This window comes from Macaca mulatta, chromosome 11 (assembly GCF_049350105.2).
Source record: "Macaca mulatta isolate MMU2019108-1 chromosome 11, T2T-MMU8v2.0, whole genome shotgun sequence".
Lineage (NCBI taxonomy): Eukaryota > Metazoa > Chordata > Mammalia > Primates > Cercopithecidae > Macaca > Macaca mulatta.
In genome coordinates, this window is record NC_133416.1 from 116736152 (window position 1) to 116763009 (window position 26858).

Genomic DNA, 26858 nt, shown 5'->3' on the forward strand with positions numbered 1-26858 from the left:
GGCCGCGCCACCGCTCAGCTGTCAATTTTCATTGGCTCGAGGTTCTCGCCCCAGGGCGGGACACTCCCAGGGACTTGTTTCCCATTGGTTTGACGGAAGAAGCGGGGCGGGAAAACCCGTGCCGGCTTGGCTGCATCACCACCAATGTTCAAGCCTATTGGTAAAAGTACGCCAGACTTGCGCGCTCTGATTGGCTGGGCTGAAGGCCAAGGCCTCCTCCCCTTGAGGCACGGGCGCTGTAGGCTGCAGGAGTCCGGGAGCTGCTCCGGCTCCGGCGCGGAGTGGCGGCAGCCGGGGCGTGGGCGGCGGCGGCGGCGGCGGCGACAGGTGAGAGGCCGGGGTCGCGGGGCCGGGTGGCGCGAGGTCCTAGACCCAGGACGGCCTTGAGCCGGGCGCCCAGTTTCTGTGGCTCAGTTTCTCCAGCTCTGAGAGTCAGCCCCGAGGGGTCGGCGACCTCAATCTGACAGTCGTGATTTTGAGCTTGGGACAAGCAAGGGGAATCCCCGCTTTGAGCCTCAGTTTTTCTAAGAAGTGGGGATCACGATAGTACTTAACTCGTAGTGCACTTGAATCTTAGTGTAAGGTAATCGACGTAAAACCTTAAGCGGGGAATAATTTTGCGTTATTTATAAAAGTGTAAATTGCACACACCTGTAGACCCTGCAAGCCCCTTTCTAGGACTCTGTCCTGCAGAAATACTCATTTAAGTGTGCAGAACGAGGCGTACTGGGTGTTTTCTGTGGCCTTGTTTATAATCGTGACACGTTGGAAACAGCCTAAATGTCCAGCAAAGAGTTCTTTCTGCTCCATGATTTCATGTAATTTCTACTTTCAGTAGTAGTAGTTGTAAAAGCTGAAACGAAGAACAGAGCCAGTAATAAGTAGCTCTCAGTAATTGAATGATTAGTAGGTGCCAGACACTGCTAAGTGTTTCCCTTGAGTTAATTTAACCTTCCTAACATCCACTGAGGTGCGTACGGTTATTTTCTGTCCATATAACGTGGTGGGAAACCGATGTTCATAGCCGTTTAAGTGAGTTAGCTAAGACGACATCACTGGGGAGTGGAATAGCTGGGATTTGAACCCAGATCTGTTGGATGTGTCCAGTTGATTGCTGCATTGCCTTTCTGGCACATAGCAAGTGCTGGACGGTGTCTACCTTTTTTGTTATTATGATGGGCTTGAACTAGGTGTTCTAAGATCTCTTCCTGATGGTTCTGACATCTGGAGATCTTTGCTCTTCTCACTGGCTTTCCCTTTTAGGATTCCCAGGAGCCATGTTGTCAGAAGTCCTACTGGTGTCTGCTCCGGGGAAAGTCATCCTTCATGGAGAACATGCCGTGGTACATGGCAAGGTACAAAGCCGTTAGAGCCTTTAAGGATTGGGTACCCCTTCTCCCTGATACTAATTTTGCAGGACACCTGAAGCACAGCTTGGGAGCAGATCAGAGATGTCAGTTTCTCCCCAGCCAGGCAAGGAAAAGGTATCTTATGCCCACTGAAGGGATTCTCAGGCCTCACTCAGTATGATAGCAAAAAGATGGGATATAAAGCCCTATGAGTGGAATGAGATCACCTAGGAGTGAGCTTTGATGCAGAAGGAAGAGGTTTGAGAACTGAGCTCCGGGGCACTAAGACATGGAGAAGTTGGAAGGATGATCTAGCAAAGGAGTCGGAAACATCCATTACCTCATTTTACCCTTACCCCGAAGGCATACCCTTTTATTACCCTGTTTTACAAATGTGCAAACCGAGGCTTAGGAGAGAAGTGGTAACTTGATCCAAGTCCTATATACCTTGGTAGAGCTTGGTGTGAACCTAAGTCTGTCTTAGGTTCTACTCCTGCTGCACTCTGCTTTTTTTTTTTTTTTTCCTGAGATCGCTGGAGCGCAATCTTGTGATCACGGCTTACTGCAGCCTCCAACCTCAGCCTCCCGAGTAGCTGGGACCACAGGTGTGTACCACCACACGCCACTAATTTTTTCTTTTATTTTTTTTGTAAAGACGTGGTTTGACACCAGGCTGGTCTCAAACTCCTGGGCTCAAGTGATCCTCCTGCTTTGGCCTCCCAAACTGCTGGGATTACAGATGTGAGCCACTACACCTGGCCTCTCACTGCTATTCTTTATGTTCTTATATTTCTCATTGAAAACATGGTGATTATGGGGAAGTGATTCCTTGGTGTTGAGAACCTGTGAAATTTTTCAGGAAGAAGGCAAAGTGGATGTTAACTTTTAGTTGATCGATGGTGGCTGTCCCCAGGCTTAGTGGGAGAGCATGCCAAAGTTGGTTAGCAGTGTCTGGCAAGGGCATGGCTGGGAGTGGCCTTTGTGCTCATGTTTGCTCTCTTGTTAGCATGTGGGCCCTGGCTCCTTTGCCACTCACCCTCAGGCTTATTGCTTTTGTCCTTTATTCTACAGGTAGCACTGGCTGTAGCCTTGAACTTGAGAACATTTCTCCGGCTTCAACCCCACAGCAATGGGAAAGTGGACCTCAGCTTACCCAACATTGGTATCAAGTGGGCCTGGGATGTGGCCAGGCTTCAGCTACTGGACACAAGCTTTCTGGGTGAGTGCAAGGAGGAGAAATCGTAAGAGCCTTACCAGAGGTGGTGAGAGCCTACAGAGAGGGCAGCTGGCCAGGTATTCCAGGCTGTCCCCCGCCAAGGGAGCCAGGGGCCAGCTATTGCCAGCGTGTTTTCTACCCTGACCTTATAAAAGTAGCTTCACTTATTTATTTTGTTTAATTTAAAAGTGTAAAACAATGCATTGGATCTGTGTGGGCCGTTGTGGACAGATCATCAAGGCCTATTGTTGAGTGAAAAAAAAATGCAAAACAGCAAACATAGGTATTTAAGTATAAATATGTGTATAAATGATAGAAAAGATCTCGGGGACATAGACATCAGATTGGCTGTGGCAATTAGTTCTCCTGGGAGAGACCTGGGGCCAGAGAGTAGACAAAGGGACACATGTTTTAAATGAGGAGAATATATTGGCATTTTGTATAATTAAAAATTAATAAAAGTAGGCTGGGCACAGTGGCTCATGCCTGTAATTCCAGCACCTTGGGAGGCCAAGGCGGGCAGATTACCTAAGGTCAGGAGTTCGAGACCAGCCTGGCCAACATGGTGAAACCCTGTCTCTACTAAAAATACAAAAATTAGCTGGGTGTGGTGGCACACGCCTGTAATCCCAGCTACTCAGGAGGCTGAGGTAGGAGAATCGCTTGAACTTGGGAGGCGGAGGTTGCAGTGAGCCGAGATCGTCCATTGCACTCCATCTCAAAAAAAAAATTAATAAAAGTAAAAGTTACCTATGCTTATTATTGGAAGATATGGTCAATGCTGGGACGTTGTATTTTTTTTTTTTTTTTTTTGAGACGGAGTCTCACTCTGTCCTTCAGGCTGGAGTGCAGTGGCGCGATCTCAGCTCACTGCAAGCTCCGCCTTCCGGGTTCACACCATTCTGCTGCCTCAGCCTCCCGAGTAGCTGGGACTACAGGCGCCCACCACCACGCCTGGCTAATTTTTTGTATTTTTGTAGAGACGGGGTTTCACCATGTTAGCCAGGATGGTCTCGATCTCCTGACATCGTGATCCGCCCGCCTTGGCCTCGCAAAGTGCTGGGATTACAGGCGCGAGCCACCGCACCCGGCGGGACATTGTAATTTTAAAAATCACTTATTATTCCCCTTCTCCTTTCTCTGACCCCAGTAATGACTGCAAGCATTTTGGCATTAATCCTTCTGGGTGATTTTCTGTAGATGGATAGAAAGATTGATAGAGACAGGGAGATATCTTGGTTTTTTAACCAAAATTGGGTCAGGCCATATAAACCATTCAAAAATACCTGTTTTTTCTTTTGTGTGTCAGGTGTGTGTGCTGATTTTTGGCAGCACTGTGAAGATTTCATCCACTCATAAGCAGGCCAGCTTTTTCCATCAGTGGAGTCCCCCGCACCTGCCCCAGAGCTGACGTGTGTTTTCTGTTCTCAATTTACTGTCTGCTCCCTGGGCTGAAGCCTTGCTTTTTGGAATAGTGTTTCTCAGCCAGGGTGGAATAAATGAGAATCTTTTTGGGTTTTTTTCTTAGACTGCACCTGAACCATTGATACCTGCTTCCCGTTCCCCGTGAGAAACTACAGTCACTCCCATATGCCATATGGGGATGGAAGAAGAGCTGAAAATTCTCATTTCACTTGCTGTTGAGACAGGGTCTTGCTGTGTTGCCCAGGCTGGTCTGGAACTCCTGGCCTCAGGAGTTTTCCCACTTTCCCAAAGTGCTGGGGTTACAGGTGAGAGCCACTGTGCCTGGCCAAAATCCTCATTTTAGAACAACACTTTTTTTTTTTTTTTCTTTTTTTTTTGAGACGGAGTCTCGCTCTGTCACCCAGGCTGGAGTGCAGTGGCGCGATCTCGGCTCACTGCAAGCTCCACCGCCTCCCGGGTTCACGCCATTCTCCTGCCTCAGCCTCCCGAGAAACTGGGACTACAGGCGCCCGCCACCACACCTGGCTAATTTTTTTTCGTATTTTTAGTAGAGATGGGGTTTCACCGTGTTCGCCAGGATGGTCTCGATCTCCTGACCTCTTGATCCGCCCGCCTCGGCCTCCCAAAGTGCTGGGATTACAGGTGTGAGCCACTGTGCCCGGCGTAGAGCAGCACTTTTTAACCTCATCATATCTTGGAATCACCCAGGAGTTTTTGTGATTGTGGATGTTGTTTTTGTTTTTACCAATACAGATGGACTTCTGGCTCTGCCCCTGTCTTATTGGGAGTTGGTAGTGGTGGTAGGAGTTTTTTAAGGGTTTCCCTGGACGATTCTGGGGACGCCTCAGTTAAGAGGCACTCCTTTGGAGCGTGCGTCTGGAGCGTTCCAGCCAGAACACATGGAACTTGCTTTCCATAGTGCACAGGGCCGCCCAGCCAGACCAGAAATGTCCCGTGAGAACCAGCTGCAACTTGTGTATGTCAGTAGCTTGGGGTGGAAGCAGCCAGGTGTGGGGGACCATGTCTCGGACCACTCCGACTCCCTTGGTGACCCTGGGCAGGTCACTTCACCCTCTGGGCCTGGGAGCAAAGACATGTTTCCTGACTGAGGGCTGCTGTGAGGATCTGACAACACTGGAGGCGGGCACTAGGGGTGCGACACAGGTGCAGTATGTAGGTAAGGGCGTGTGAGTTGCGGAGCCTTGGGAGACACACCATTTTCTAGGTTGCAAAGATCTACCATCTTTTGTTCAGTGTCCTTTTGCTCCCTCCTGATAGTCATAAACATTGAACATTTTTTTTTTAGAGGCAGGATCTTACTATGTTGCCCAGGCTGGTCTCAAATTCCTGAGCTCAAGTGTTCCTTCTGCCTCAGCCTCCTGAGTAGCTGGGAATATAGGCACCTGCCACTGCACCCTGCTACTACAGTGAGCACTTACTGGACACTTATGCATGCCAGGCACTAAGTGTGTTCACATATGTTAGCACATTTAGAATTCTCCAGCATTCCCTGGGAATAGGTGGTGGTATTCGTCCCCATTGTACAGATTTGAAAATTAAAGTTCAGAGGTCTAGTGGCTCAGGTTACACTTGTTGGTGATACTGAAAGGATTCAGACCTAGGTTTCTCCTAGCCCCACCATCCAGGCTCTTAACAACTCTTCCATCTCGATTACAGAGCTCTGAAATACCCGGGTTCTCAATAATGTCATGACTTGGCCATTTGAGTATATCATTAATCCATTCAACACATATTTACCCAGCACTTAATCAGTGCCTGAAATTTCCTAAGACACGCACGCCCAATTCCATTTCCCAGTCCCTTGAGAATCTGACCTGAGGCTCAGCGAGTGATTTGTAAAAGTAAGCTGGCCAGACAGGCTCTGCTTTCTCAGTGTCTCAGAGGAAAGTGGCCCAGGTTCCTGCACATCCCTGGGAAAAACCTGCCTCACCCTCCCCTTCTGCCCAGGCAACGCCTCGCATTTACGCTGTCCTATTCCTGATGATTAGCTTTTGGAAGAGGGAAGTATTTTGGGTGGTAACTTAATACTCCTTTGACTTTTGGTTTTATACAATGGAAGGTGAAACCTAGGCCCTTGTGTGATTGAGCCAGCATTCTCTGTGTGTGTCTGTGTGTGTGTGTTAAGGCTACTTTTTTTGTTTTTTTTTTTGAGACAGGGTCTCACTCTGTCATGCAGGATGGAGTGCAGTGGTGCCACCACAGCTCACTGTTGCCTCGACCTCCTGGCTCAAGCGATCCTCCTGCCTCCGCCTTCCAAGTAGCTGGGACCACAAGTGTGCACCACCATGCCTGGCTAGTTTTTGTACTTTTTGTAGAGTTGGGGTTTTGCCGTGTTGCCCAGAGTTCAGTCTCAAACTCCTGGGCTCAAGTGATCTGCCCACCTCAGCCTCCGAAAGTACTGGGATTACAGGCGTGAGCCACTGCACCTGGCCTTAAAACTACTGTTAATTAAGCACTTACTAGATGCCAGGTGTTGTGCTAAAAAGTTTACACGCCCTATTTAACTTTACATTCATGACAACCTTGTGAAGAGGCACTGTTGTTATTCCTGTTTTACCAAGGTGGAAAACAGGTTCAGGAAGGTTAAGTCACATGGCTAGTAAATGGCACACTTGGGACTCAAACCTAAGTCTGCCTAAAGCCAATGAACAGACTTGGGTGTGGTGTTCAGACCATAAATTCATGTCCATCCATGTTCCGATTCCAGTGACTAGCTGACTTTCTGTATTCTGTTGTTTGTAAAACACCAGAGGCCCTCTCACCCACTTGTGTTTGCTTGTTTGCCTGTGAAACAGAGCAAGGTGATGCCACAACACCCACCCCAGAGCTAGTGGAGAAGCTGAAGGAGGTGGCAGGCTTGCCTGATGACTGTGCTGTCACCGAGAGCCTGGCTGTGCTGGCCTTTCTCTACTTATACCTGTCCATCTGCCGGAAGCAGAGGTGTGTGTGCAGTCTGGGGAGGGAGTCCAGATTCAGCCTCCCATGGAGAAACAGGAAGGGTTTCTGTCATTGCTGCTGGAGAACGCACATGCTCTCTTCTAGAGCAGCAGCCATTGGCTGTCCTCACCACATGCCAGGCACCCTGCCAGACATGGTAATATGGCATGCCTTTTTTTTGAGACAGGATCTGTCTGTCGCCCAGGCTGGAGTGCAGTGGTATGATCTCAGCTGACTCCAGCCCTGACCTCCCAGGCTCAAGTGATCCTTCCACCTCAGCCTCCCAAGTCGCTGGGACCACAGGTGCACATCACCATGCCTGGCTAATTTTTAAATATTTGTAGAGATGGAATCTCACTATGTTGCCCAGGCTGGTCTCAAACTCCTGGGCTCATGTGATCCAACTGCCTTGGCCTTTGAAAGTGCTGGGATTACAGGCATGAGCCACCACACCCGGCCCCAACCAGCCCCTCTGTTTTTTTTTCTGTCCAGAACCCAAAGGGAAAACCTCAGGGGGCAGCCCTTCCCTTGAGCAGCAGATGCTGGTTCAGTGGCCAGGCCCTGTGCTCAGGACACATTTGGAAATGGCCTGATAATTGCTGTCCAAAGGAGAATTTCAACTTGAGAGGCATGTCCCCTTAAGTGGGTAAAGGGCATTCCAGAATCTTCCAGTCTGGGTGGGGTGGGTGTGTGGAATTTGGAGAGGCGCATTCAGTATTGCAATTTTCGTATTTAGGAAATGGGAGAAGTACTTCTTGGAAATTACCAAACACGAAGTTTGACAGTTCTCACTTGAGGGAAATACATGTAAGATAAAGTGATTCGGACCTTTCTGGTGATCAAAAGCAGACCCACGTTACACATGGTTGGGGAGCACCATCTGGTGGGAGAGGCCCCCGGTGAACACACAATCCTAGTGCGCTGTGATGAGGCAGTGGTGGAAGGAGGGCATGCAGGAGGTCCTAGAAGGGGAGCCAGGAGGGTCTTTGAGGGTAGCTAGGGAAACTCACAGTGGAAGCGACATTTGATAAGGCCTTGAAAGATGGGTAGGTATTTCTCTGGGGGATAAGGAGGTGCAAGGCTATTGCAGGCAGAGGGGCTAGCATGTGCTCAGAGCAGGCCCACAGAAACACCTAGCATGTGAGCACAGGAAGGAGGTGGGAGAAAGGGGTTGACGGCTTGCCAGGTGCTTCTGGGAAGGGCTCTGGTTGGGTGACCCAGGGATTTAAATGAACTTGGTACCTGTTTCCTAGTTGTCTGATTCACCCTGAGTTCCTGATGTTCAGTACATTTGGGGTCGTGAAGTCTCCCCAAGTTGAGAAAACTGGACCAGATGCTTGGAATCAGGCCTAGTCCCGGCCCCTGGTTCGGTGCTGGCATCCCACTGCCCTGTAGGAGAGTCACGTTTTGCACCCTGGTATGTTTCAGGGCCCTGCCGAGCCTGGATATCGTAGTGTGGTCAGAGTTGCCCCATGGGGCGGGCTTGGGCTCCAGCGCTGCCTACTCGGTGTGTCTGGCAGCGGCCCTCCTGACTGTGTGCGAGGAGATCCCAAACCCGCTGAAGGATGGAGATCGCGTCAACAGGTAACCGTGGTCCTCACCTGGCCACTGTCCCTCCCACGCAGCAGGACGGGGCGTGGCTTCTGTCACGGGGACCTCACCACCTCCCTGTGAGGTGGGAGGGGTCTTGGTGGCCATTTTACAGATGAGGAAGCTGAGCCCTGAGAAGTCAAATGGTTGGCCCAGGGCCACACAGCTAGTGCTGGCAGAGTGGGATTTGAACTCAGAGTCTGAGCTTTTCTCTCCTGCTCTCCACCACCTCTGCTCACCCCCATCTTGGCTCTGTTGGGTTCAAGCGCCCATGGTATGGTAGAAAGAGCTGGAGTCCAGATCTGGAGGGCAGTGGGTTAGATGAACTCTTGCACCTCTGCATTGACTCACGCTAGGACAGTGTCCTCTGTATGGTAATGACGGTGCCCTAGGGGTGACTGTCCAGTTTTACCACACGGTTATGAAAGACACTAGAGTGTGCTGAGAAATCCACGTTAGGGGATGTGTCCATTAGACTAGGACATTTCTCCTCCTCCGGGGCCATCTCCATGAAGGGCGTGCCACCTCTCTGTGTTCCTACTGGTGGGGGACCACGTGACTCAGTGAGGCCTGTCAAGACAGGCTTGACCACAGACCATTTCCGTCATTAGGAGAATGTGCCTTGAGAAACCACCCAGTGCACAGAGGTTATGCAGTTTGTCCCGGGACCAGGAGTTGTGGATGAGGCCCCTAAATGCAGAGCTCTGTCGTCTTCCTGGGCTTGTTTTTTTGCTGTTGTTGTTTTCTGAGCTTGGTTTGGTTTGTTTGTTCATTTGTTTTTTTGAGACGAAGTCTTGTTCTGTCACCCAGGCTGGAGTGCAGTGGTGTGATCTTGGCTCACTGCAAGTTCTGCCTCCAGGTTCAAGTGATTCTCCACAGGCCGACAGACTGGCCCTGCCTTTCAAAAGGCAGAGGGTGACTGTGCGTGTGTGTGCATGCGTGTGTGTGTGTTCTTATGCTGCTTCCAACCATTTCTCCCACTTTGCCCTGAAGGCCAGTCATTCCTTCTCAGAACCCTTAGGGAGAGTAGACCCCCCACCCCACCCCACCCTGCCCTTCATGTGTTTCTAAGTCGGAAAGGACTGGAGCCCAGTCTCCTTTGAAGACTCAAATCTGAGCCTCCTAAAAAACAAACTGTGTAGAGCAGGAGGAAGACTCACGTTTGTTGAGAGGGCCAGGCCCTGGGCTAGATCAACTGCCTGAGTTACCTTCCCCCGCCTCCATCACTCACTTCTTCCCACGCACGCTGCCACCTGTTGGTCCCTGGAAAGGGCCAGCCAGCTCTGGTGTGGTTCCAGTGCTGCACAGGTGGTGTGTCTGGAATGCACCCCACACACACCTTGCTCAGCTGGCTCCCCTTGTCCTTCAAGCACCCCACCCCCGCCCCCACAATTCAGCCCATAGTACTCTTACAGAAACACCTGCTTTGTAGTCACATATTGCAGTGTCATGGATTTGTTTGTATTTGAATCCTGATTGCTTACTGACCTTCACTTTCTCCATTAGACTCTAATCTCTAAGGAGTCAGGGACCTTGTCTGTTTTGCTTCCGACTAGGAGCTTAGTCACAGGCACATAGCAGTTGCTCAATCAATGCTGAATGAATGAGTGTATCTTGTTGGCACCATTAAGTTAGTAGCTAAGAGCTTGGGCTCCAAGTCAGCAGATGTGGTCCTGACCCAGCAGTGAGTAGCATGGTGATTTCCAGGATGCTGTTTGACCCATACAAGCCTCAGTTTCCGCTTCTGTAAGAAGCAGGATAATTATCGTACCTTCCCTGTAGGGCACAATTGGGAGGATTATGGACCATTTTTCAATGGTCCATTTAAGAAAGCATTTAGCACAATGTTTGGCACATGCTAATCTAGTATGTTAACTGATGTTGACTCATTATTAATCATAGTCTCACAGCTACCATGTGAGTTGCCAAGTCCGTAAAAATCCTTGTTTGGCAGATGAGGAAGGAGACTCAGAGCAGGTAATTGACTTGCTCAGGGCTCCACAGCAAGTAAGTGATTGAACCAGGACCCCAGGCGCTGTGACCCCAGATGGCCTATTTTTTGGGGAGCACATCCTATCTCCTGGGCATTACACAAAGCGCTTGTGTGTTTTTTCCATCTCAATATCCTCAGTGAGATAGACCCTTTTTTTTTTTTTTTTTTTTGAGGCGGAGTCTTGCTCTGTCCCCCAGGCTGGACTGCAGTGGCGCGTTCTCGGCTCCCTGCAAGCTCTGCCTCCTGGGTTCATGCCGTCCTCCTGCCTCAGCCTCCCGAGTAGCTGGTGCTACAGGCGCCCGCCACCATGCCCGGCTAATTTTTTGTATTTTTTAGTAGAGACGGGGTTTCACCATGTTAGCCAGGATGGTCTCGATCTCCTCACCTTGTGATCCGCCTGCCTCGGCCTCCCAAAGTGCTGGGATTACAAGCGTGAGCCACCGCACCTGGCCAGATAGACACTATTACCCCTGTTTTATGGATGAGAAAACAGAGGGTCTGAGGTGGAGTGGTTGCTCACAGATGCCCAGCGAGTCAGTGGTGGGATGGGTTTCAAAAAGGGCTCACTGGCTGGGCACGGTGACTCATGCCTGTAATCCCAGCACTTTGGGAGGGTGAGGTGGGCAGATCTCTTCAGGTCAGGAGTTCGAGACCAGCCTGGCCAACACAGCAAAAACCCGTCTCTACTGAAAATACAAACATTAGCCAGGAATGGTGGCAGGCGCCGGTAATCCCAGCTACTTGGGAGGCTGAGGCAGGAGAATCGCTTGAACCCAGGAGGCAGAGGTTGCAGTGAGCTGAGATTGTGTCACGGCACTCCAGCCTGGGGGACAAGAGCAAAACTCCATCTCAAACAAACAAAACCAGGCTAACCGCTTACTCCATAACTCTGCCACTGAGCCACATCATTCTCAGAGGTCACAAAACCACCTTTAGCTTCTACTGTTTCATGAGGAAGGGAATCTGCAGAAAGGAAACAAAAGCTGAGAGCAAAGAGTGGGGAAGTGGAGTTGGTCATTTTGCCTTGTTCCATACTCATGTTTTTTGGGTCTGTTCACTTAAAGTGTTTGTGAGCCCACACCTGGTCCATGGAAGGCAGTAAGGCCACATGCTTGGGAGAGATCCAGACATGGCTGGGACCAGCCTGGCCCCCCGAGGGGTGTCTGGGGCTCCTGGGATTTGAATTCATAATAATCGTGCTTTGGATCTACTTGCAGAGCCCTGGGAAACAGTCACATCTCTGCCCGTTCTTCTTAAAGGCAGGCTTGGTTCAGGTGTGGGCGCTTATGCAGAGGTCTGTTATAGTGGCAGTTGCCACCTGCTGCTTGTGGACACCTTGCCATCATTAGACACACATGCAGATAGCCTCTGAGGAGGGTAGCGTTCCCATTCTCCAGAGGAGGAGAGTGAGGCTCAGAGAGGTTAGATAACAGGCTCCGAGTCACTCAGCTAGTAAGAGGCAAAGTAGGGACCAGATGCAGTGGCTCGTGCGTGTAATCCCAGCACTTTGGGAGGCCAAGGCGGGCCAAGTTCTAGACCAGCCTGTCAATATGGTGAAATCCCGTCTCTACTAAAAAATACAAAAATTAGCTGGGTGTGGTGGCGCGCACCTGTAGTCCCAGCTACTCGGGAGGCTGAGGCAGGATAATTGCTTGAACCCAGGAGATAGCCGAAATTGTACCACTGCACTCCAGCCTGGGCGACAGAGTGAGACTCCGTCTTAACAAAAGAAAAAAAAAAAAAAAGAGGCAAAGTAGGACCATGGGAGTCCCAAGCCCGGGCTGTTTTCACTGCGCCAGGTGGGCTTCAGAGGGAAGGGCAGGTTCAGCACGCTCTGGAGCTGGAGAGGTTCAGAGCGGACTTGTTCTTTCTGAGCTCAAGGGCCCAAACTCCTATGCCCCTTGGCCTCCCCTAGCACAGCCCCAGGTGACCCCTCCCCAGCCCCACTCCTCACTGCCACAGTAAAGATGAACATCTGTGTCTTCAGGTGGACCAAGGAGGATTTGGAGCTAATTAACAAGTGGGCTTTCCAAGGGGAGAGAGTGATTCACGGGAACCCCTCTGGAGTGGACAATGCTGTCAGCACCTGGGGTAGGTGTTGCCTCGGGTTTATTTTTGTTATTTTAAAAATGCTTATTACAATGGTCGGTGCCCAAGAGTCTGTGCTGGTTTGGGAGGAATTGAATCAACGAATTCTGGGAAAAATGAGGGGGGATGGGGAGAAATCTTGGGGCCCTGCCTCACACCCCCTGAATCAGAATCTCGGGGGTAGGACTGGGGCCTGGGAAGCTGCAGCCTCCACGAGCTCCCCAGGGGAGTTGTAGGTTCAGGATGCAGAGCCGTTGCCGTGGAGTTTGCAGACCGCCCAGGTGGCCTCCCCTCTGGTCAGGACTCTTGCTTACAGGGCCCAGATGCTGTGTCCCGGGCCCCACATTCACCATGTGGCCTGTCGGGGGAAGCTGGGCAGTCCAGAAGGAGGGGGACCCAGGAATCCAAGGCCTGGCGAGGGCTTCCTGGTGGGGCTTCGGGGACCTTTTGCCCTCCTGCATCTTTTGTAACTGAAGCTGGGCTGACTCGTTACTTAGTCTGTTTCCTGAATGGGGCAAAGTGAACCCAACCCAAAGTTCAGCCTCTCTCCCAAGTAGCACAGGTGTGTTAGCTTTTCCCACAGCTCTGACCTGCTGACTTTTCTCTTTAGGAGGAGCCCTCCGATACCAACAAGGGAAGATTTCATCCTTAAAGAGGTAACTTGGGGGTGGAGCAGCACATTCAGCCATGGCTGCATCGATGTGTGCAGGGAGCAGAGCTCTGCACCTTTGGGAAGTACCATAGGAGGCAGGTGTCCCTGGCTCTTCGTCCCCCAGTGTGGACCTCACAGTCCACTAGCTGCAAGGAAGGGAGGGGTGGTGGGGGAGACCTGGCAGTTGGTCTTTCCTTCTCCCCTTCAGCTCTTAAATTGCAGAGAGATCAGAAAGGGAAAGTCATGCATGGCTGTGCCTGTAGACCCTCAGCTGCTCATTCATTCATTCCTGTATTCGCTTAGTAAACAAGAATCCATTACTTCCTGTGTTCCCGACGATGCTGCACTGGGGTCTAGGAATGGAGAGATGAAGCTCAGGTGCAGTTTCCAAGGGCTCTCAGTCTGCTTGGGGGCTGGGGCCAGACACACACACACAAGCCGCCACAGGACAATGTGAGCGACACCATGATGGAGGCACGCAGGGCAGAGGCAGGCTGGAAGTCAGAGGGAGGCTTAGGAGGGACTCGGAGCAGAAGTGACATCTGGAGACTCTCAGGCTGTTTTATGTTTCTGGGCCCCTCCCGCTGGAGTCATTGGAATCACAGACGTGCATGTGAGAGTTCAGCATCCTGTGTTGTTTGCACCCACGGCGGAATTGTCGGGTGCCCGGAGTGAAACATGGCAGAGGGGAGCCAGGTGCCTTTTTGGCTGTTCCCTAAGCCCTCGATTAAGTTGTGGGGTGGTGATTGTCCCAGGGTGCTTTGCCTCCTCCATGGGCCTTTTTGCATCTGTAAGGGTCCTGGGGTTCTCTCTTCCTTACCCAGGGTGGTCTTCATGGATGAGTGGCAGGTTCTGGCCTGCAGCCCCCACCAGCTGGGCCACTCTATTAGTGGCTCAATAACCTGACCTGCCACAGCGCCACACCTGGGCCCCTGGCTGGTTCTCTGGGATCTTCCTGTCCCAGCTCAGCCTCGCCTCCCTTTCCAAGGCTGTGCATCAGGGTTGGCAGCACTGGCACTGTTGAGATTGGGGGCTGGCTTATTCTTTGTGCTGGGGCCACCCTGTGTATTGCCGCCATCCCCAGCCCCTACCCACTAGATGCCAGTAGCACCCTCAGCGTGGCCATCCAAAACATTTCCAGACATTGCTCAGTGTCCCCTGGAAGGCAAAATCACCCTTGCCACCGACCTCTGCACTCCACAGAAGCCAGTAGGAGCATGGACCAGCTTCCTCCGGCTGCTCCTGCAGTCGTTGCCACAAGAGCCTCGGGGGCCCAGGTGGAAGCTGGTTTGCTGCTGCACTGGATCCACATGCAACCAGAGCTGGATTGTGTGGAACATTCTCAAATGCCTGGGCCCCGGCCTGTCCTCAGGAGCCCACGGTCTGATGGGGAAGGCGGTCACTGTAATCGTCAGAAGACACCTGAAGGGTTGTGAAGCTGCTGTGGGTGACAGTGACGGCGTCATAGATGCAGCTGCGGGCCTGGGGAATCATTCATGGAAGTGGTGGCATTTCACTCCTTCAGTGTCTCCTGAGACACTGGAGTGGTGCTTGTGACCTAAGCACTGGACTAGGCCCTGGAGCTAAAAAACTGATGAAGACATGGGCTGGGCACTGAGTGTACAGTCTACTAGGGGCATCAGGAGATGAATGAGGAGGCTTTCCAAAGGGGGTGGGTGGGGGAATGGCCAGGCGTTGCTGGTGTGCTGGATGGAGGTGCTGGGTCTGCAGGCCTAGGTTTGAGTCCAGCTCTCCCACTTGCCAGCTGGCGCCCTCAGGCAAGTCACTTCTCCGGGACCTCCAGCTCCTCGTTTATGTAAGGGGATCCTGAACATACAATCAGAAGCGGCGGCTCTGAAGTGCTTAGCTCTGCTGGCCGAGTTTATCCATCCTTTCCACAAGTACCATTGAGCACCTACTGTGTGCTGAGCACCGGGGCCTCCACAGGGAACAAAACAAAGCCCCGCATCCGTGGAACTCATACTTTGTTGGGAGAAAAAATCAGTTGCTCTGTGAGAGCATGTCAGGCAATCTTAAGCATCTTTAGGAAACAAAGCAGGGTCAGAGGCTACAAAGGGAAGGGGGGCTGATTGTATGGGGGTTGGGGGCTGCTAACAAAGGAACATTGAACAGGGACCTGAATGAGTCACACCGCTATGGGGTGGGGCTGGTCCCCAGCAGAGGAAGCGCGGTGCAAAGATCCTGAGGCAGAAGCATGCTGCCTGGCATGTCACACAGTAGCTGGGAGGTCAGGGTGGCTGAGCGGAGTGAGCAGCCCGGGAGAGGGAGGAGAATAGAAGAGGCTGGGGCCATGGCCAAGCCAAGATCACAGGAGCATTTACCAGGCTTACCCCCGAATGGTGGCCGCTGGATGGCGTATGAACCCTGGATCTGGTGGGGCTGGTGACAGGCCTGTCTGCAGAGGACTTGTCTAAGAAAGATGAAGATGCAACACCCAAACTCCTCCCGCCTGGCTGGATGGGAGCATGGAGCAAACCAACCTTTGCTGCCTGCTGTGGGGTGCCACGGGAGCAGATGGCGGCTTTACAGAGAAGCTGGGGGCCGGACTCCACGTTAATCCCACGGATGGCTTAAGGAGCTTCCCCCCCGCCGCCCCCGCCAACCATGCGTGGTGCCTCACTGTAAAGAAAAAATGCATTGTTTGTGACGTGGATCAAGATGCGGCCTCCCAGAGCGCTGCGCTTTTGAGGAATGGCTTGTCTTAGAAGGGAAGAGAAAAGCCAAATAGAAGTTCATCTTTTGTAAAGTTAAAAAAAAAAAAGGGGCCAGCCTCCAAGACTGAGAATCGATATTAATTTCATGGGCTTATGGGCAGTGAGATGAAGCAGGTTTCTGGCAGCCCTTTCCAGCCCTATTGGATTTTACAGTCTTGAACTGTGAAGAGAGCGAATAAAGGTATCAAGGGCTCTGCCCATCTCCAGCTGTCTCGGGCCAGAGCTCATCCAAATCCCCCACCCTCCATCCCAGCCTACAGTCCTCTGAAAGGCAGGTTGGATGGCAAGAAATGTTGGCTTGGACACTACAAGGACAACTGGGATTGTGGCTTTAGGAGGGATTTACGCAGCTCCTCGGGAGCAGGTGAGGACCACAGGGTCATGCTAGAGAGTCAGCTCAGCGTGGCTGCCTGGGACACGTCTGTGCACCAGGGGGCAGCCAAGGGGATGACTGACTCTACACCTGGTTTTAGACCAGGGCCACTTGTCCGGGCACCATCGAGGTAGGGCAAGAATGGGCTCAGTGTGCTGGGGACAGTCCTGCCTGCATTTACCGAGCCCATGCGTGGCGCTGCCCGCATCAGCTAGCCTGGGCATCTTCCCTCTGCGTGATCCATTTCAGGGCCTGTTGTTTGGTCTAAAACTCCAGCTTCGTGAGAGTGACCCATGCACGCGAGCCTCCGCCCCTCCTTGTGCTCTGCCGTAGCCACTTTGGATTTCTCACTGGATGACTGTGCCGGGTTCCACCACCTCCAGGCTCACACAGGCTGCTCCGACTGCCAGAAATCCTCACCCTTCTAGCTTTGCTTTGGTGGCTTCTTACCTTCCTCAGTTCTCAGTGTCCACGTCATGCCAGGAAAACCTTCTCGGACTTCTCCTGTCTCCCCTCTCCCCTCCCTGGCCCCGGCCCCGAGGCCAAGCTGTGCCTAGTATGTTGTAGGCCCCAGCTGAAGTTGAATGAATAGATGAGCTAGAAGCCAAGGGGCCTGGGATGGAGGCACAGCTGTGGCCTGCAGTGGGAGTCCCATGCTCCCCCAATCCAATGTCACCTCTTGTGCCTCTCTTCTTCCTCTGTATCAGGGTGGGGCGGCTTCCCGGACTGCTCCCAGTCCTGACCCGGCTCCTCCACCTTGAGTTCAGTGTGGACCTTCCTCCTCTTCACCCTGCAGGCCGCCGGCTCTCCAGATCCTGCTGACCAACACCAAAGTCCCTCGCAATACCAGGACCCTCGTGGCTGGCGTCAGAAACAGGCTGCTCAAGGTGACTCTTGTTCCATTCCCGGGCAGGTTTCAGGGTGGCCAGGACACAGTTACATCTGGATTTTCCAGGTTTCCCTCTGGCTGATGGATTCTAGGGGGTGTGGTGGGCCTTGAGGCCCCTTAGAGAGGTGGTTTTGGCAGAAAGGAAGGTACCATCCATACCTGTAGCCTGGCCAGGAAAACAACAGTGATCGGGCTCGTTAGACACACTGACTTTGCAGCTGGGAAGGCAAAAACCAGGCCCAGAAGAGAGGCGGTTTCCCCAGAGGATGGGCGCAGGCTGTGGGAACACCTCCTCCCTCCACCCCACTGCTGGGGCAGCTGTGCTGCATCTGCCTCCCCCAGGCCTCACCAGCCATTCCTTCTTTTTTTCTCTAGTTCCCAGAGATCGTGGCCCCACTCCTGACCTCGATAGATGCCATCTCCCTGGAGTGTGAGCGTGTGCTGGGAGAGATGGGGGAGGCTCCAGCCCCAGAGCAGTACCTCGTACTGGAAGTAAGAGGCTGTCTGCAGGAACCAGGGTTATTGAGTCCACACCACTGTCCAAGGCAGTGGCTCTGCAATCTGGCTGTGCTCAGAATCCCCTGGAAGCCAGCACATAGAGGCCAGGCCCTGCCTCTGGCCTGTGCTCTCAGAAGCCCTTGGCCTGGGCCCAGGTCTGTGTGTGCCACACAAGCGTATGTTATTTTCAGGCCTCTTCCCAGGTGATTCTGAGTAATTGGGAGAGAGCAGGGAAGGAGGTCAGGGCCTGGCTCGTGCTAAGTGCAGTGGAACAGGTTTGGGGTCACGTCTAAGGAGCTCCGGCCCACGTAGGTAGATGGGGATGTGGCTGATAACAGAGCTCTGTCGGTGCAGGCGTGACTTCTTACTTGGTCCTTCTCCTGCTTCATGGGTGCATTCAACAACTACTTGTCAACTGCCTGCTTTGGGTCAGACAGGTCCTAAAATTGTTTTTTCATCATCATAACCCCATCCACTGCCATTTGCATAATTCTAGTGTACAGGTTGTGACCTCGTACTTTGGGTGTGGTTAGGCCTGTGTGTGAATCCCAGCTCTACTTCTGCTGGATGTGTGGCCTCGCTGGAGTGTCTTAAGAATGCTCAGATTAGACGGGCACAGTGGCTCACCTGTAATATAGCACTTTGGGAGGCCAAGGCGGGTGGATCGCTTAAGCCCAGGAGTTCGAGACCAGGCTGGGCAACACGGTGAAACGCTGTCTCTACAAAAAATACAAAAGTTAGCCAGACATGGTGGTGCGTGCCAATAGTCCCAGCTACTCGAGAGGCTGTGGCAGGAGGATCACTTGAGCCCAGGAGTTCAAGTTTGTACCCTGGGCGACAGAGTGAGACCTTGTCTCACAAAAAAAAGAACACTTGGAGTCTCATGGGTGACACACAAGCACAATGTCTGGTGTGCCATGAGCTTAGGGAAGCAAAGGGTCCAGGCTGCCCCTGGACACAGTCTAGCTGGCCTGGTGAATATGGGCTGATGTTAGCCAGCTGGCTGCCCTTGCGGAGTGAGAGGATCGAGTGGTCCCCAGCTGCCGGGGCTCTGCAGCAGCCATCAGTGAAGGGACAGGAGGGGACCCCTTTGAGAGGGGTGTGCGATCTCCATGTCACCACAGTCCCCCCTACTCTGTAGTCATTGCCTGGTGCCTCCCGGTCCCCCTGTGGGCATTCGAGTCTGTAGCCCCTGTGCTGAGTGGAAGCTGCCACTAAAAGCTTTTTACAAATCATTTTTTTCACTTGATCCTCACACCCACCTCCCTGTGAAGTAGGTGTCTTACCCCTATTTCACAGATGTCAAAACTGAGGTCTGAAGGAGGACTTCCCCCAAGGTTATCCGGCTAGTAAGTGGCCGAGCCAGGGGTCCAGCTGACAGACTTGTCTGTCCCTTTATTCAACAGATCTGTCGTGAGCACCTACTATGTGCCAGGGTAGAGCCTCCATTGAATTCCTGCGTTTCTGCCCTCATTCCCTCAGTCTTTGTCTTCCTAGCTCTCGATTCCTTCCACGTAGAGAGGAGGGAGCGCAGTCCTCCCCGAGTAGGAAATTAATAATGATAGAATACTGCCTAAAATACACCCTGTCGAGCCCCTGGAGAATGCCGCAGAACAGCACGTTGATTATACATTGTGTGTATTTTTGGCTGTGGCAGCCGCTGAAATGTGCAACTCGGCTGCTGGACAGCTTTGCACTCAAACCAGCGAACTGTTCTCCTGTGTCACAACCTGTCATCTGATCCTTGACAGATTTTGGATCAGAATGTGACAGGTGTCTGGAACCTGCCTCGGCAACGTGACACCTGGCGCTCAGGCGCAGAGAGCGGCCCCCAGAAGTCTTCTCTCACATCCAGCCCATCGGGCTGCTGAGAGGCACCCGGGGCTGCCACCAGGCCATCAGGCCTGTCAGCTCATTTGTCAAAAGTGCTGAGCTTGGCGCGGGGCGCGGTATGAGGCAGGCTGTCGGGGGGGCCACCCCAACCCTGCCCAACTGGCCGTCCCCACGCGGGACAGCCAGGTAGGCCTCCGCGGAGATGCCTCAGTGATTGGCAGCTCCTGGTATACAGGCGATGCAGGTGCCCCGGAACAGAGCTTCACACAGAAGTGAGGAAAATCAGGAGTGCTCTCAGAGGCAGGGTAGACAGGAGCTTCACGTCAGGCAGACCCGCCTTCCCGTGCCAGCTTGGTACCTACTAGCCCAGCGATCGTGGGCAAGTCACTTCTCTGAGCCTCTGTTTCCCCTTTTGTAAAGTGGGGATGATGGTAAGGTAACCATAAAAGTACTAATAGCACATATCTTGTGCCAGGCATTGAACAGAAAACTCACCTTGTTTCATCTCAGGGCAAAGAAGCAGATACTTTTTTTTTTTTTTTTTTTTTTTTTGAGAAAGAGTCATCTTGCTCTGTTGCCCAGGCTGGAGTGCAGTGGCGCAATCTCGGTTCATTGCATCTTCCACCTCCCAGGTTCAAATGATCCTCATGCCTCAGCCTCCTGCCTAGCTGGGATTACAGGCATGCGCCAACATACCTGGCTAAGTTTTGTATGTTTAGTAGAGACGGGGTTTCGCCATGTTGGCCAGGCTGGTCTCGAACTCCTGACCTCAAGTGATCCACCCGCCTCAACCTCCCAAAGTGCTGGGATTAAAGGCATGAGCCACCACACCCTGCTGAGGCAGATACTCTTATGACCCTGGTTTACAAGCGGGAGACAGACCCAGCGCAGAAGACCTTGCCCGAGGACACACGACCAAGAAGGGGCAGCACCGAGACTCAAACACAGGCCTACTTGACTCCAAACCCCGTGGTTTTTACTTCCTGAAGGCTGGGACTGTGGCTGGGCGTCCATCCTTAGAGCCCCAGCACGTTGTGGGTTAAATGAAATCTAACTACTGGGTGCCTGGGCAGTGAAAGCTGTGAGTTTTATTTTTTCATCCACATGCATCTTGTTGGATCCTTAGAGCAGGAAGTTTACCCTGCATAATTGAAGAAACCTAGACAAACAGCTGTTTCCCTGCTTATGGCCTTGCTGGAGTTAAACCTAGTTCTTATTCTGAAACCAGTCCCCAAGGCAGCTGTAGCGAGGCATATTATTTGAAACTTTTTCTCTTGCAAATGACAGAAATCCATTTCAACCAGGCTTTTGTAGAAAAGGAATGTATTGGCTCCCAGCTGAGAAGACCAGAGGTAAACGGCTTCAGGTATAGCTCAATCCAGGGGCTGAACCATTGTGTCGGGAATCTGTCCATCTGCCACGTAATCTCTGACCATGTGGCAAGATAGGTCATCTTGGTGACTTGTGTCTGAATTTAATTATTTTAGCAGCTCTAGTGGAAAGGGGCAGAGAAAACCCGGGATGAGGGCGGGGGGACTGTGATTGGCCCAGCTTGGGCCACATGCCCATCTTTGATCAGTCACCAGTGCCAGAGGCTTCTGTGACCAGCCCTAGGATATGTGCTGAGTGCTGTGGTGAAGGTATGCTCAGCTCTACCCAAGCTCCATGAGAAACGCTGCAGGGGAGAAGGATTCTTTTACAAGTGGAGAGGGCCAGCGTGCCAGGTAGGCGAAACTGTTAGCTGTCTCCAGCCAACAACTGTCAGATGGACGAGGCAGGCTCAGGGGTGGGCACAGGACCTTGGCCTCAGGCAGGCCAAGTGGGAACAGATGGAACCTTCTCCCCTAGGAGCTCATTGACATGAACCAGCACCATCTGAATGCCCTTGGTGTGGGCCACGCCTCTCTGGACCAGCTCTGCCAGGTGACCAGGGCCCACGGACTTCACAGCAAGCTGACTGGTGCAGGCGGTGGTGGCTGTGGCATCACACTCCTCAAGCCAGGTATCCCTGGGGTAGGTGGGCCAGGCTGCCAGCCTGGGCTCCTAAGAGGGGTCCACCTGGAGAATTCCCTTGAAAGGAAAAAGAGACCTGGAAACAGGTCTCAGCTCTGCTGTGTGGCCATGGGCAAGTTAATTAACCTCTCTGGGTCTTGGCTTTCCTCCTTGGTAAAATAAGGATGAGAGTATCTAGCTTGCAAGATCATTGCCCAGATTCAAGCAGGAAAGTGCACCTAGAGAGCCTGGTAGGGCTGGGCTGGGGCTGGGGCTCCTGTCATCGGGGCTGTCCCAACAAGCTTGGGAAGTAACCAGGGCATTGTCACTCTCCACGTCTGCCTCACCTTGCCCCACTTGTACCCCTTGACGTGGTCAGGATGGGGTTGATCTTGCTACAGAACAAAAGGTTTTCCTTCCCGTTGGTCTGGAGAAAGAGCAAGACCGAGTAACCACCTGACACCTACCTCTGCCCTCAGGCTCGCTCCTGATCTACAGTAGGCACTAACTGTTCCCACCTGTCTCAGTTTCCCTCTGTGCTCCTTGTCCCCTCCTTCCTGGTCTCCTTTCTCTTTCTCTTTTGTCTTTATTTCCTCCTCTCTGTTCTTCAGCCTTCTTTTCCCCTCTGTTTTGCACTGAACCCCCTTGGGCTCCAGGCATCCCCTCACCCTCCGTGATGGCTCCCAGGCCTCAGGAGGTGGCCACATCCTCACTCCAGCCGACCCCGACTGTTGGTTCCTAGTTCAGAGCCCATGACGATGGTGGAACTTGACATTTCTGGAATGTGCCCGCTGTGCCAGGTGTTGTGCCAGGCACTTTACCTGCATTATTTCCTTTAAGCCTCCCTGGGGTCTGCATGGGGGAGGCATCACGATTCCCATTCCCAGATGAGGAGACTGAGACTGAGAGAGGGGAGGTCACTTGTCTGAGGCCACATGGCCAGTACAAGGCGAGGCCAAGTCCTGTGACTTGAGAGCCCATGTTTTTAATTCTTGCTCCCTAAACCCCTGGGGGTACGACGCTGGGCATTGCGGTGCGCGGAGGGGCTGCAGGTAACCGTGGGCCTCATGGGCCTGTTGGCTCAGGTGGGGTCACAGCCAGGAAGGCACAGCAGGAAGGCCCAGGCTTTTGCCTTGAATATGATGAGCTTCTCCCTCAGAGCAGCGTTTTCAAGGGTGACCTGCCTTCCCTCCCCACAGGGCTGGAGCAGCCAGAGGTGGAGGCCACAAAGCAGGCCCTGACCAGCTGTGGCTTTGACTGCTGGGAAACCAGCATCGGTGCCCCCGGTGTCTCCATCCACTCAGCCACCTCCCTGGACAGCCGAGTCCAGCAAGCCCTGGATGGCCTCTGAGAGGAGCCCACGACACTGCAGCCGCACCCAGATGCCCCTTTCTGGGTTATTCTGGGGGCTGCAATTTGCCCCTGTGCTGCCCAGCGGGCGCCCAGCTCCTGACACTGCTGGAGAGGCCCCAGCCGCTTGGCGATGCCGGCCGAGCTCTGCACAGTCCCAGCGGTGGGACCTACGGAGGCATGGTCTGCGCTCTGCATCCTCTGAAGCCAGCTGAGCAGGAGGCCTAGGAGGGTCCTCTGAGGCTCCAGACCTGAGACAGACGGGCTGCTTTCCCGAAGCTCCCACGGTCCCATCTGCTTCAGGCCCCGGCCTTGGCCTGTGTTCTCCCTGGCCACCTGGGTCGGATGCTCAGATGCTGGGGCCCGGTTCCCGGAGAAATGTGCCTTCTATCTCCCTCTGCAGGGACCGCCCCTGTCTCTCAGAGCCAGGTCTCTCCCTCCTCCTCCAGGAAGCCTTCCCCTACCCCTTGTCCCCCCTCCCTCCCAGAGCACCTGCTGTCTGGGTAGCTCACTCAGCACTTGCTGCGGCCTTCCCTTCTACCTAGCGGGACAGGGCTTCCCCAGGGGCTGTCCTGGAGGTGGTGGGCCTGGTTAAATAAGGCAGGGTCCATGTGCAGTTTCTTCCAGTCTGTACCTGAGAGGTTTGTGGAAAAGAAAGCAAAGGGGGAATAAAAAGATTTTGTGTCAGCAGTAGACTAGGGAGACTCCAGGCCACTAGCACCTTCCTCCTCTGTCCCTGTCCCCTTTCCAGCTGTTTCCTCCATGGAGCTCTTCAGCAATGGAGGGAAATAAGGGTTTGGGGTCACTTTGTTGTGTGTCTTGGGGATGAGGTGGCTTTTCCTGGATGGCCCTTGCTGGAGAGGGACTGGAACACGGCTGTCAGTCCATCAGCACAACTCCAGGCTGCTGTTGCAGAGGGAGAAGTTGAGCTTCCTAGCTCCAGAATCCCAAGCACCCACGAGAGCACAGACCTGTGTAAGACAGGAAAGTAGAACCTGCCACCGCTCCTGGGCATGCCTTCCTTTCTGAAATGAACTGGCTGGATGGAGAAAACAGACTCAAATGTTCATAGCCCAGGTGCCTGGCACTCCCCACCTCCACCCCCCAGCCCCCACCGGCCCTGTTTGAACTTTATATTGCAGTCGGCTTGGTGCTTTCTGAAGTGCCAGTGTCCATCAGGAAACCCTTGTGGTTGGCGCCTTGCCAGCCAGAACCTCGGAGCGGCGGACCTGCGAAGAGGCCAAGTGGAAAGGTGGGGGCCCTGCGCAGGGATTTCAGGATGAAGTGAAAGCGATTCAGTGCGCGTCTGCCCGTGGCCACTAGGGGGCAGCTGGCGCCCTTCCCTGCTGTTTTCATGGGGAAGGTGAGAGGATCAGGAGCGGAACTCCACCCCCAGCTCAGCCTTGGGCCCTGCCTGGGGTCACTGCTGGGAACGTGTGGGTGAAGGGAGGACAACTGCCCCAGCTTAACTTGTAGAAATGGCCCGAGTTTGATTGCTGTTCCCTGATGGCTGTTCCCTGCCCCTTCCCTTCAAAACGCACCGCATAAAGCAGTAATACTAATACTGAACGCTCACTGTGGGCTAGGCGTGTTTACGCATCACCCCTTCTCATCTCTGCCCCGATCTCAGTGTCATTGCTAGTCTCATCCCTGCTTTACAGACCAGGAAACCGAAGCTCAGAGAGATCGAGTAACTTGTCCAAGGCCACACAGCTCATCAGCATCTTAGCCCCTATGTGTGTCTGATGGGCTCGGCTCAGTGTGCAGGCTCACTGCGATTTTTTAGCCTTCTGTGCTCGGGCTCGTTTTTCTGGATTCGGATGTACTTGACCGGGGTGGGGCTCGGGCCTGCATGTTTTCCTCCCCACGCGATTTGAATGAGCAACCAGGCCAGAGGCTGCTGTGCCCTCAGTGATGGCGCTGGCTGACAGCCAGCCTCCAGCCTGTAGGAGGTGGGCCTGGAAGCCTCCCCAGTGTTCCTTAGATGTCCACAGCAGCTGTGAGATGGGTGCAGGGGGCAGAGGCTGAGACCCCCAGAGCCTGCTTGCTCCTCGCAGCCCTCTCTCTCATCCCCTGGGGACAGGATGTCACTCCTGGGGCAGGGGCCAACTCGACACTCCAGTGAAGCGGCTGCCGGTGTGCTTTGGCCAGAGCAGCCTTTCAACCCAGCCACCACTGTGGCCACCATATGGGCCTGGTGTCACACTCCTGGCTACCTTGTAGACAGTTGGCACATGCGGCTGTCACCCCTTTTCATTGCCTGTTGCAGTGGTTCTCGCTCTCAGAGCTGCACCTCGGAACCACCTGGGGAGCTTCTAAAAGACCCGCGAATTCCTGACCCCGCCCCAGCTGTTCCGAGTTCATCTGTCTCAGCGGTATCTTTTTGAATAGATAGCTTTTCAAAGCTCCCAGGTGGTTCTAAAGTGTGACCAAGCACCACGTGGTGCTGCACGACTGTGGTCCCAGCTACTCGGGAGGCTGAGGCGGCAGGATCGCCTGAGCCCAGGAGTTGGAGGCTGCAGTGAGCTATGATGGTGCCACTGCACTCCAGCCTGGGTGACAGAGTGAGACCCCGTCTCTAAAAAATATTTTTAAAAAGTAATAAAATGCAGCCAACAGGGCTGAAGATACCAAGCCAGATGACTCCAAGGTCATCTCTGCATGCCATTGTGGTGGTTGAGCACTCCAGCCCTGCCCACCCCCGGCCATGTGACCCTGGGCAAGACAGCTTACCTCTGGAGGCCACAGCTTCCTCATCGGGAAAGTGGGACTCATACCCACCTTATGGAGGTTTCATGGGGATCACATGAGAAAATACACAGAAGGCCCTTGACACAGTGCGTGGCACATGGTAAGTGCTCAATAAATACTCATAACTGTCTTATGCTAAAAGATAAGGGTGTCTCCCAGAGCCCCACAACTTCAGAATGGTGCACAGAGCTGGCTCAAGACGCCCTGCCCAGATGGTCCAAAGCCCCTGGGTTGAGACCCCTTGGGTCGGTGTTGGAGAAACACACCTAATGCGCACTGGCTTTCCCACCTCCCTGCTTCCTCTCTAAAGAGGCAGTCATATAGCACCGGCGCCCTCTTTGCCTGGGAAACTGCAGTGCCTTTCAAGTCATTAGCTGGAACCGCTCCCAGCCTCTGCAGCCTGAAGTTCTCAGAGAATTCCCTGGTTCTGGCAAGGGTCTCACTTTGGGAGGCAGGCAGGAAATACTGTGGTTCCTTCCAGATAGAGTAGCTGCTGTGATTGCACTGATGTCGTTTCTGTCAGTGAGGAGTCCTTTTTATTTTTTTATTTTTGACACTGTCTCACTCTGTTGCCCAGGCTGGAGTGCAGTGGTGCCATCTTGGCTCACTGCAACCTCTGCCCCCCGGGTTCAAGCGATTCTCCCGCCTCAGCCTCCTGAGTAGCTGGGATTACAGGCGTGAGCCTCCACGCCCGGCTAATTTTTATATTTTTAGTAGAGACGGGGTTTCTGCCACGTTGGCCAGGCTGGTCTCGAACCCCTGACCTCAAATGATCTGCCCACCTCAGCCTCCCAAAGTGCTGAGATTACAGGTGTGAGCCATCACACCCGGCCTGGTGAGGAGTGTTTCCTCACCCAGAACGTTTCTGCGGCCTGCTGGCAGCCAGTCGCATTGGTGGCTGGCTCCAGGTCAGCAAGCGTGGTGGGGAGCTGGCCCTGCCCTTCGCTTGTGCTTGGCCCAGTCAGCTCCTTCCTCCTCCACGGCTGTTTTCCTCCTTGTTTCCTCAGCTAGCGCCCTTCAGAAGACACCTGGCTCGGGCCCGTACCTCGCAGGTGCTTCCTTCCCCAGCCCTTCCTGGTTTCCAGCTAATTTTGGACAAGCTCTTTGGTTGTCTCTTAGCACCTCCTGTCTTCTAGGAAGGGGCAGAGAGCTGGATTTGAGGCCAG

At 53.3% G+C, this 26858-nt stretch overlaps 1 protein-coding gene across 12 annotated transcripts; it reads left to right on the forward strand.

Moving 5' to 3' along the window:
* The first annotated feature begins 129 nt into the window (after positions 1-129).
* Positions 130-24516, forward strand: MVK (mevalonate kinase). 12 transcript variants are annotated; one of them, XM_077954990.1, is made up of 13 exons: positions 214-327; positions 1264-1355; positions 1879-1954; positions 2421-2568; positions 4094-4295; positions 6807-6951; positions 8377-8532; positions 12519-12622; positions 13230-13275; positions 17176-17266; positions 17644-17760; positions 21448-21612; positions 22791-24516. In XM_077954990.1, the coding sequence occupies exons 5-13, from the start codon at positions 4163-4165 to the stop codon at positions 22830-22832; spliced, it is 999 nt and encodes a 332-aa protein (XP_077811116.1). In that variant the 5' UTR covers positions 214-327; positions 1264-1355; positions 1879-1954; positions 2421-2568; positions 4094-4162; the 3' UTR covers positions 22833-24516. The 12 variants fall into 12 exon arrangements, 11 of the variants coding, with proteins under 11 accessions (XP_077811108.1, XP_077811116.1, XP_077811113.1 ...); XM_077954987.1 differs by having other exon boundaries at positions 21448-21601; XR_013401363.1 differs by lacking the exons at positions 1879-1954; positions 4094-4295 and adding an exon at positions 21179-21323 and having other exon boundaries at positions 21448-21601.
* Positions 24517-26858: the final 2342 nt, after the last annotated feature.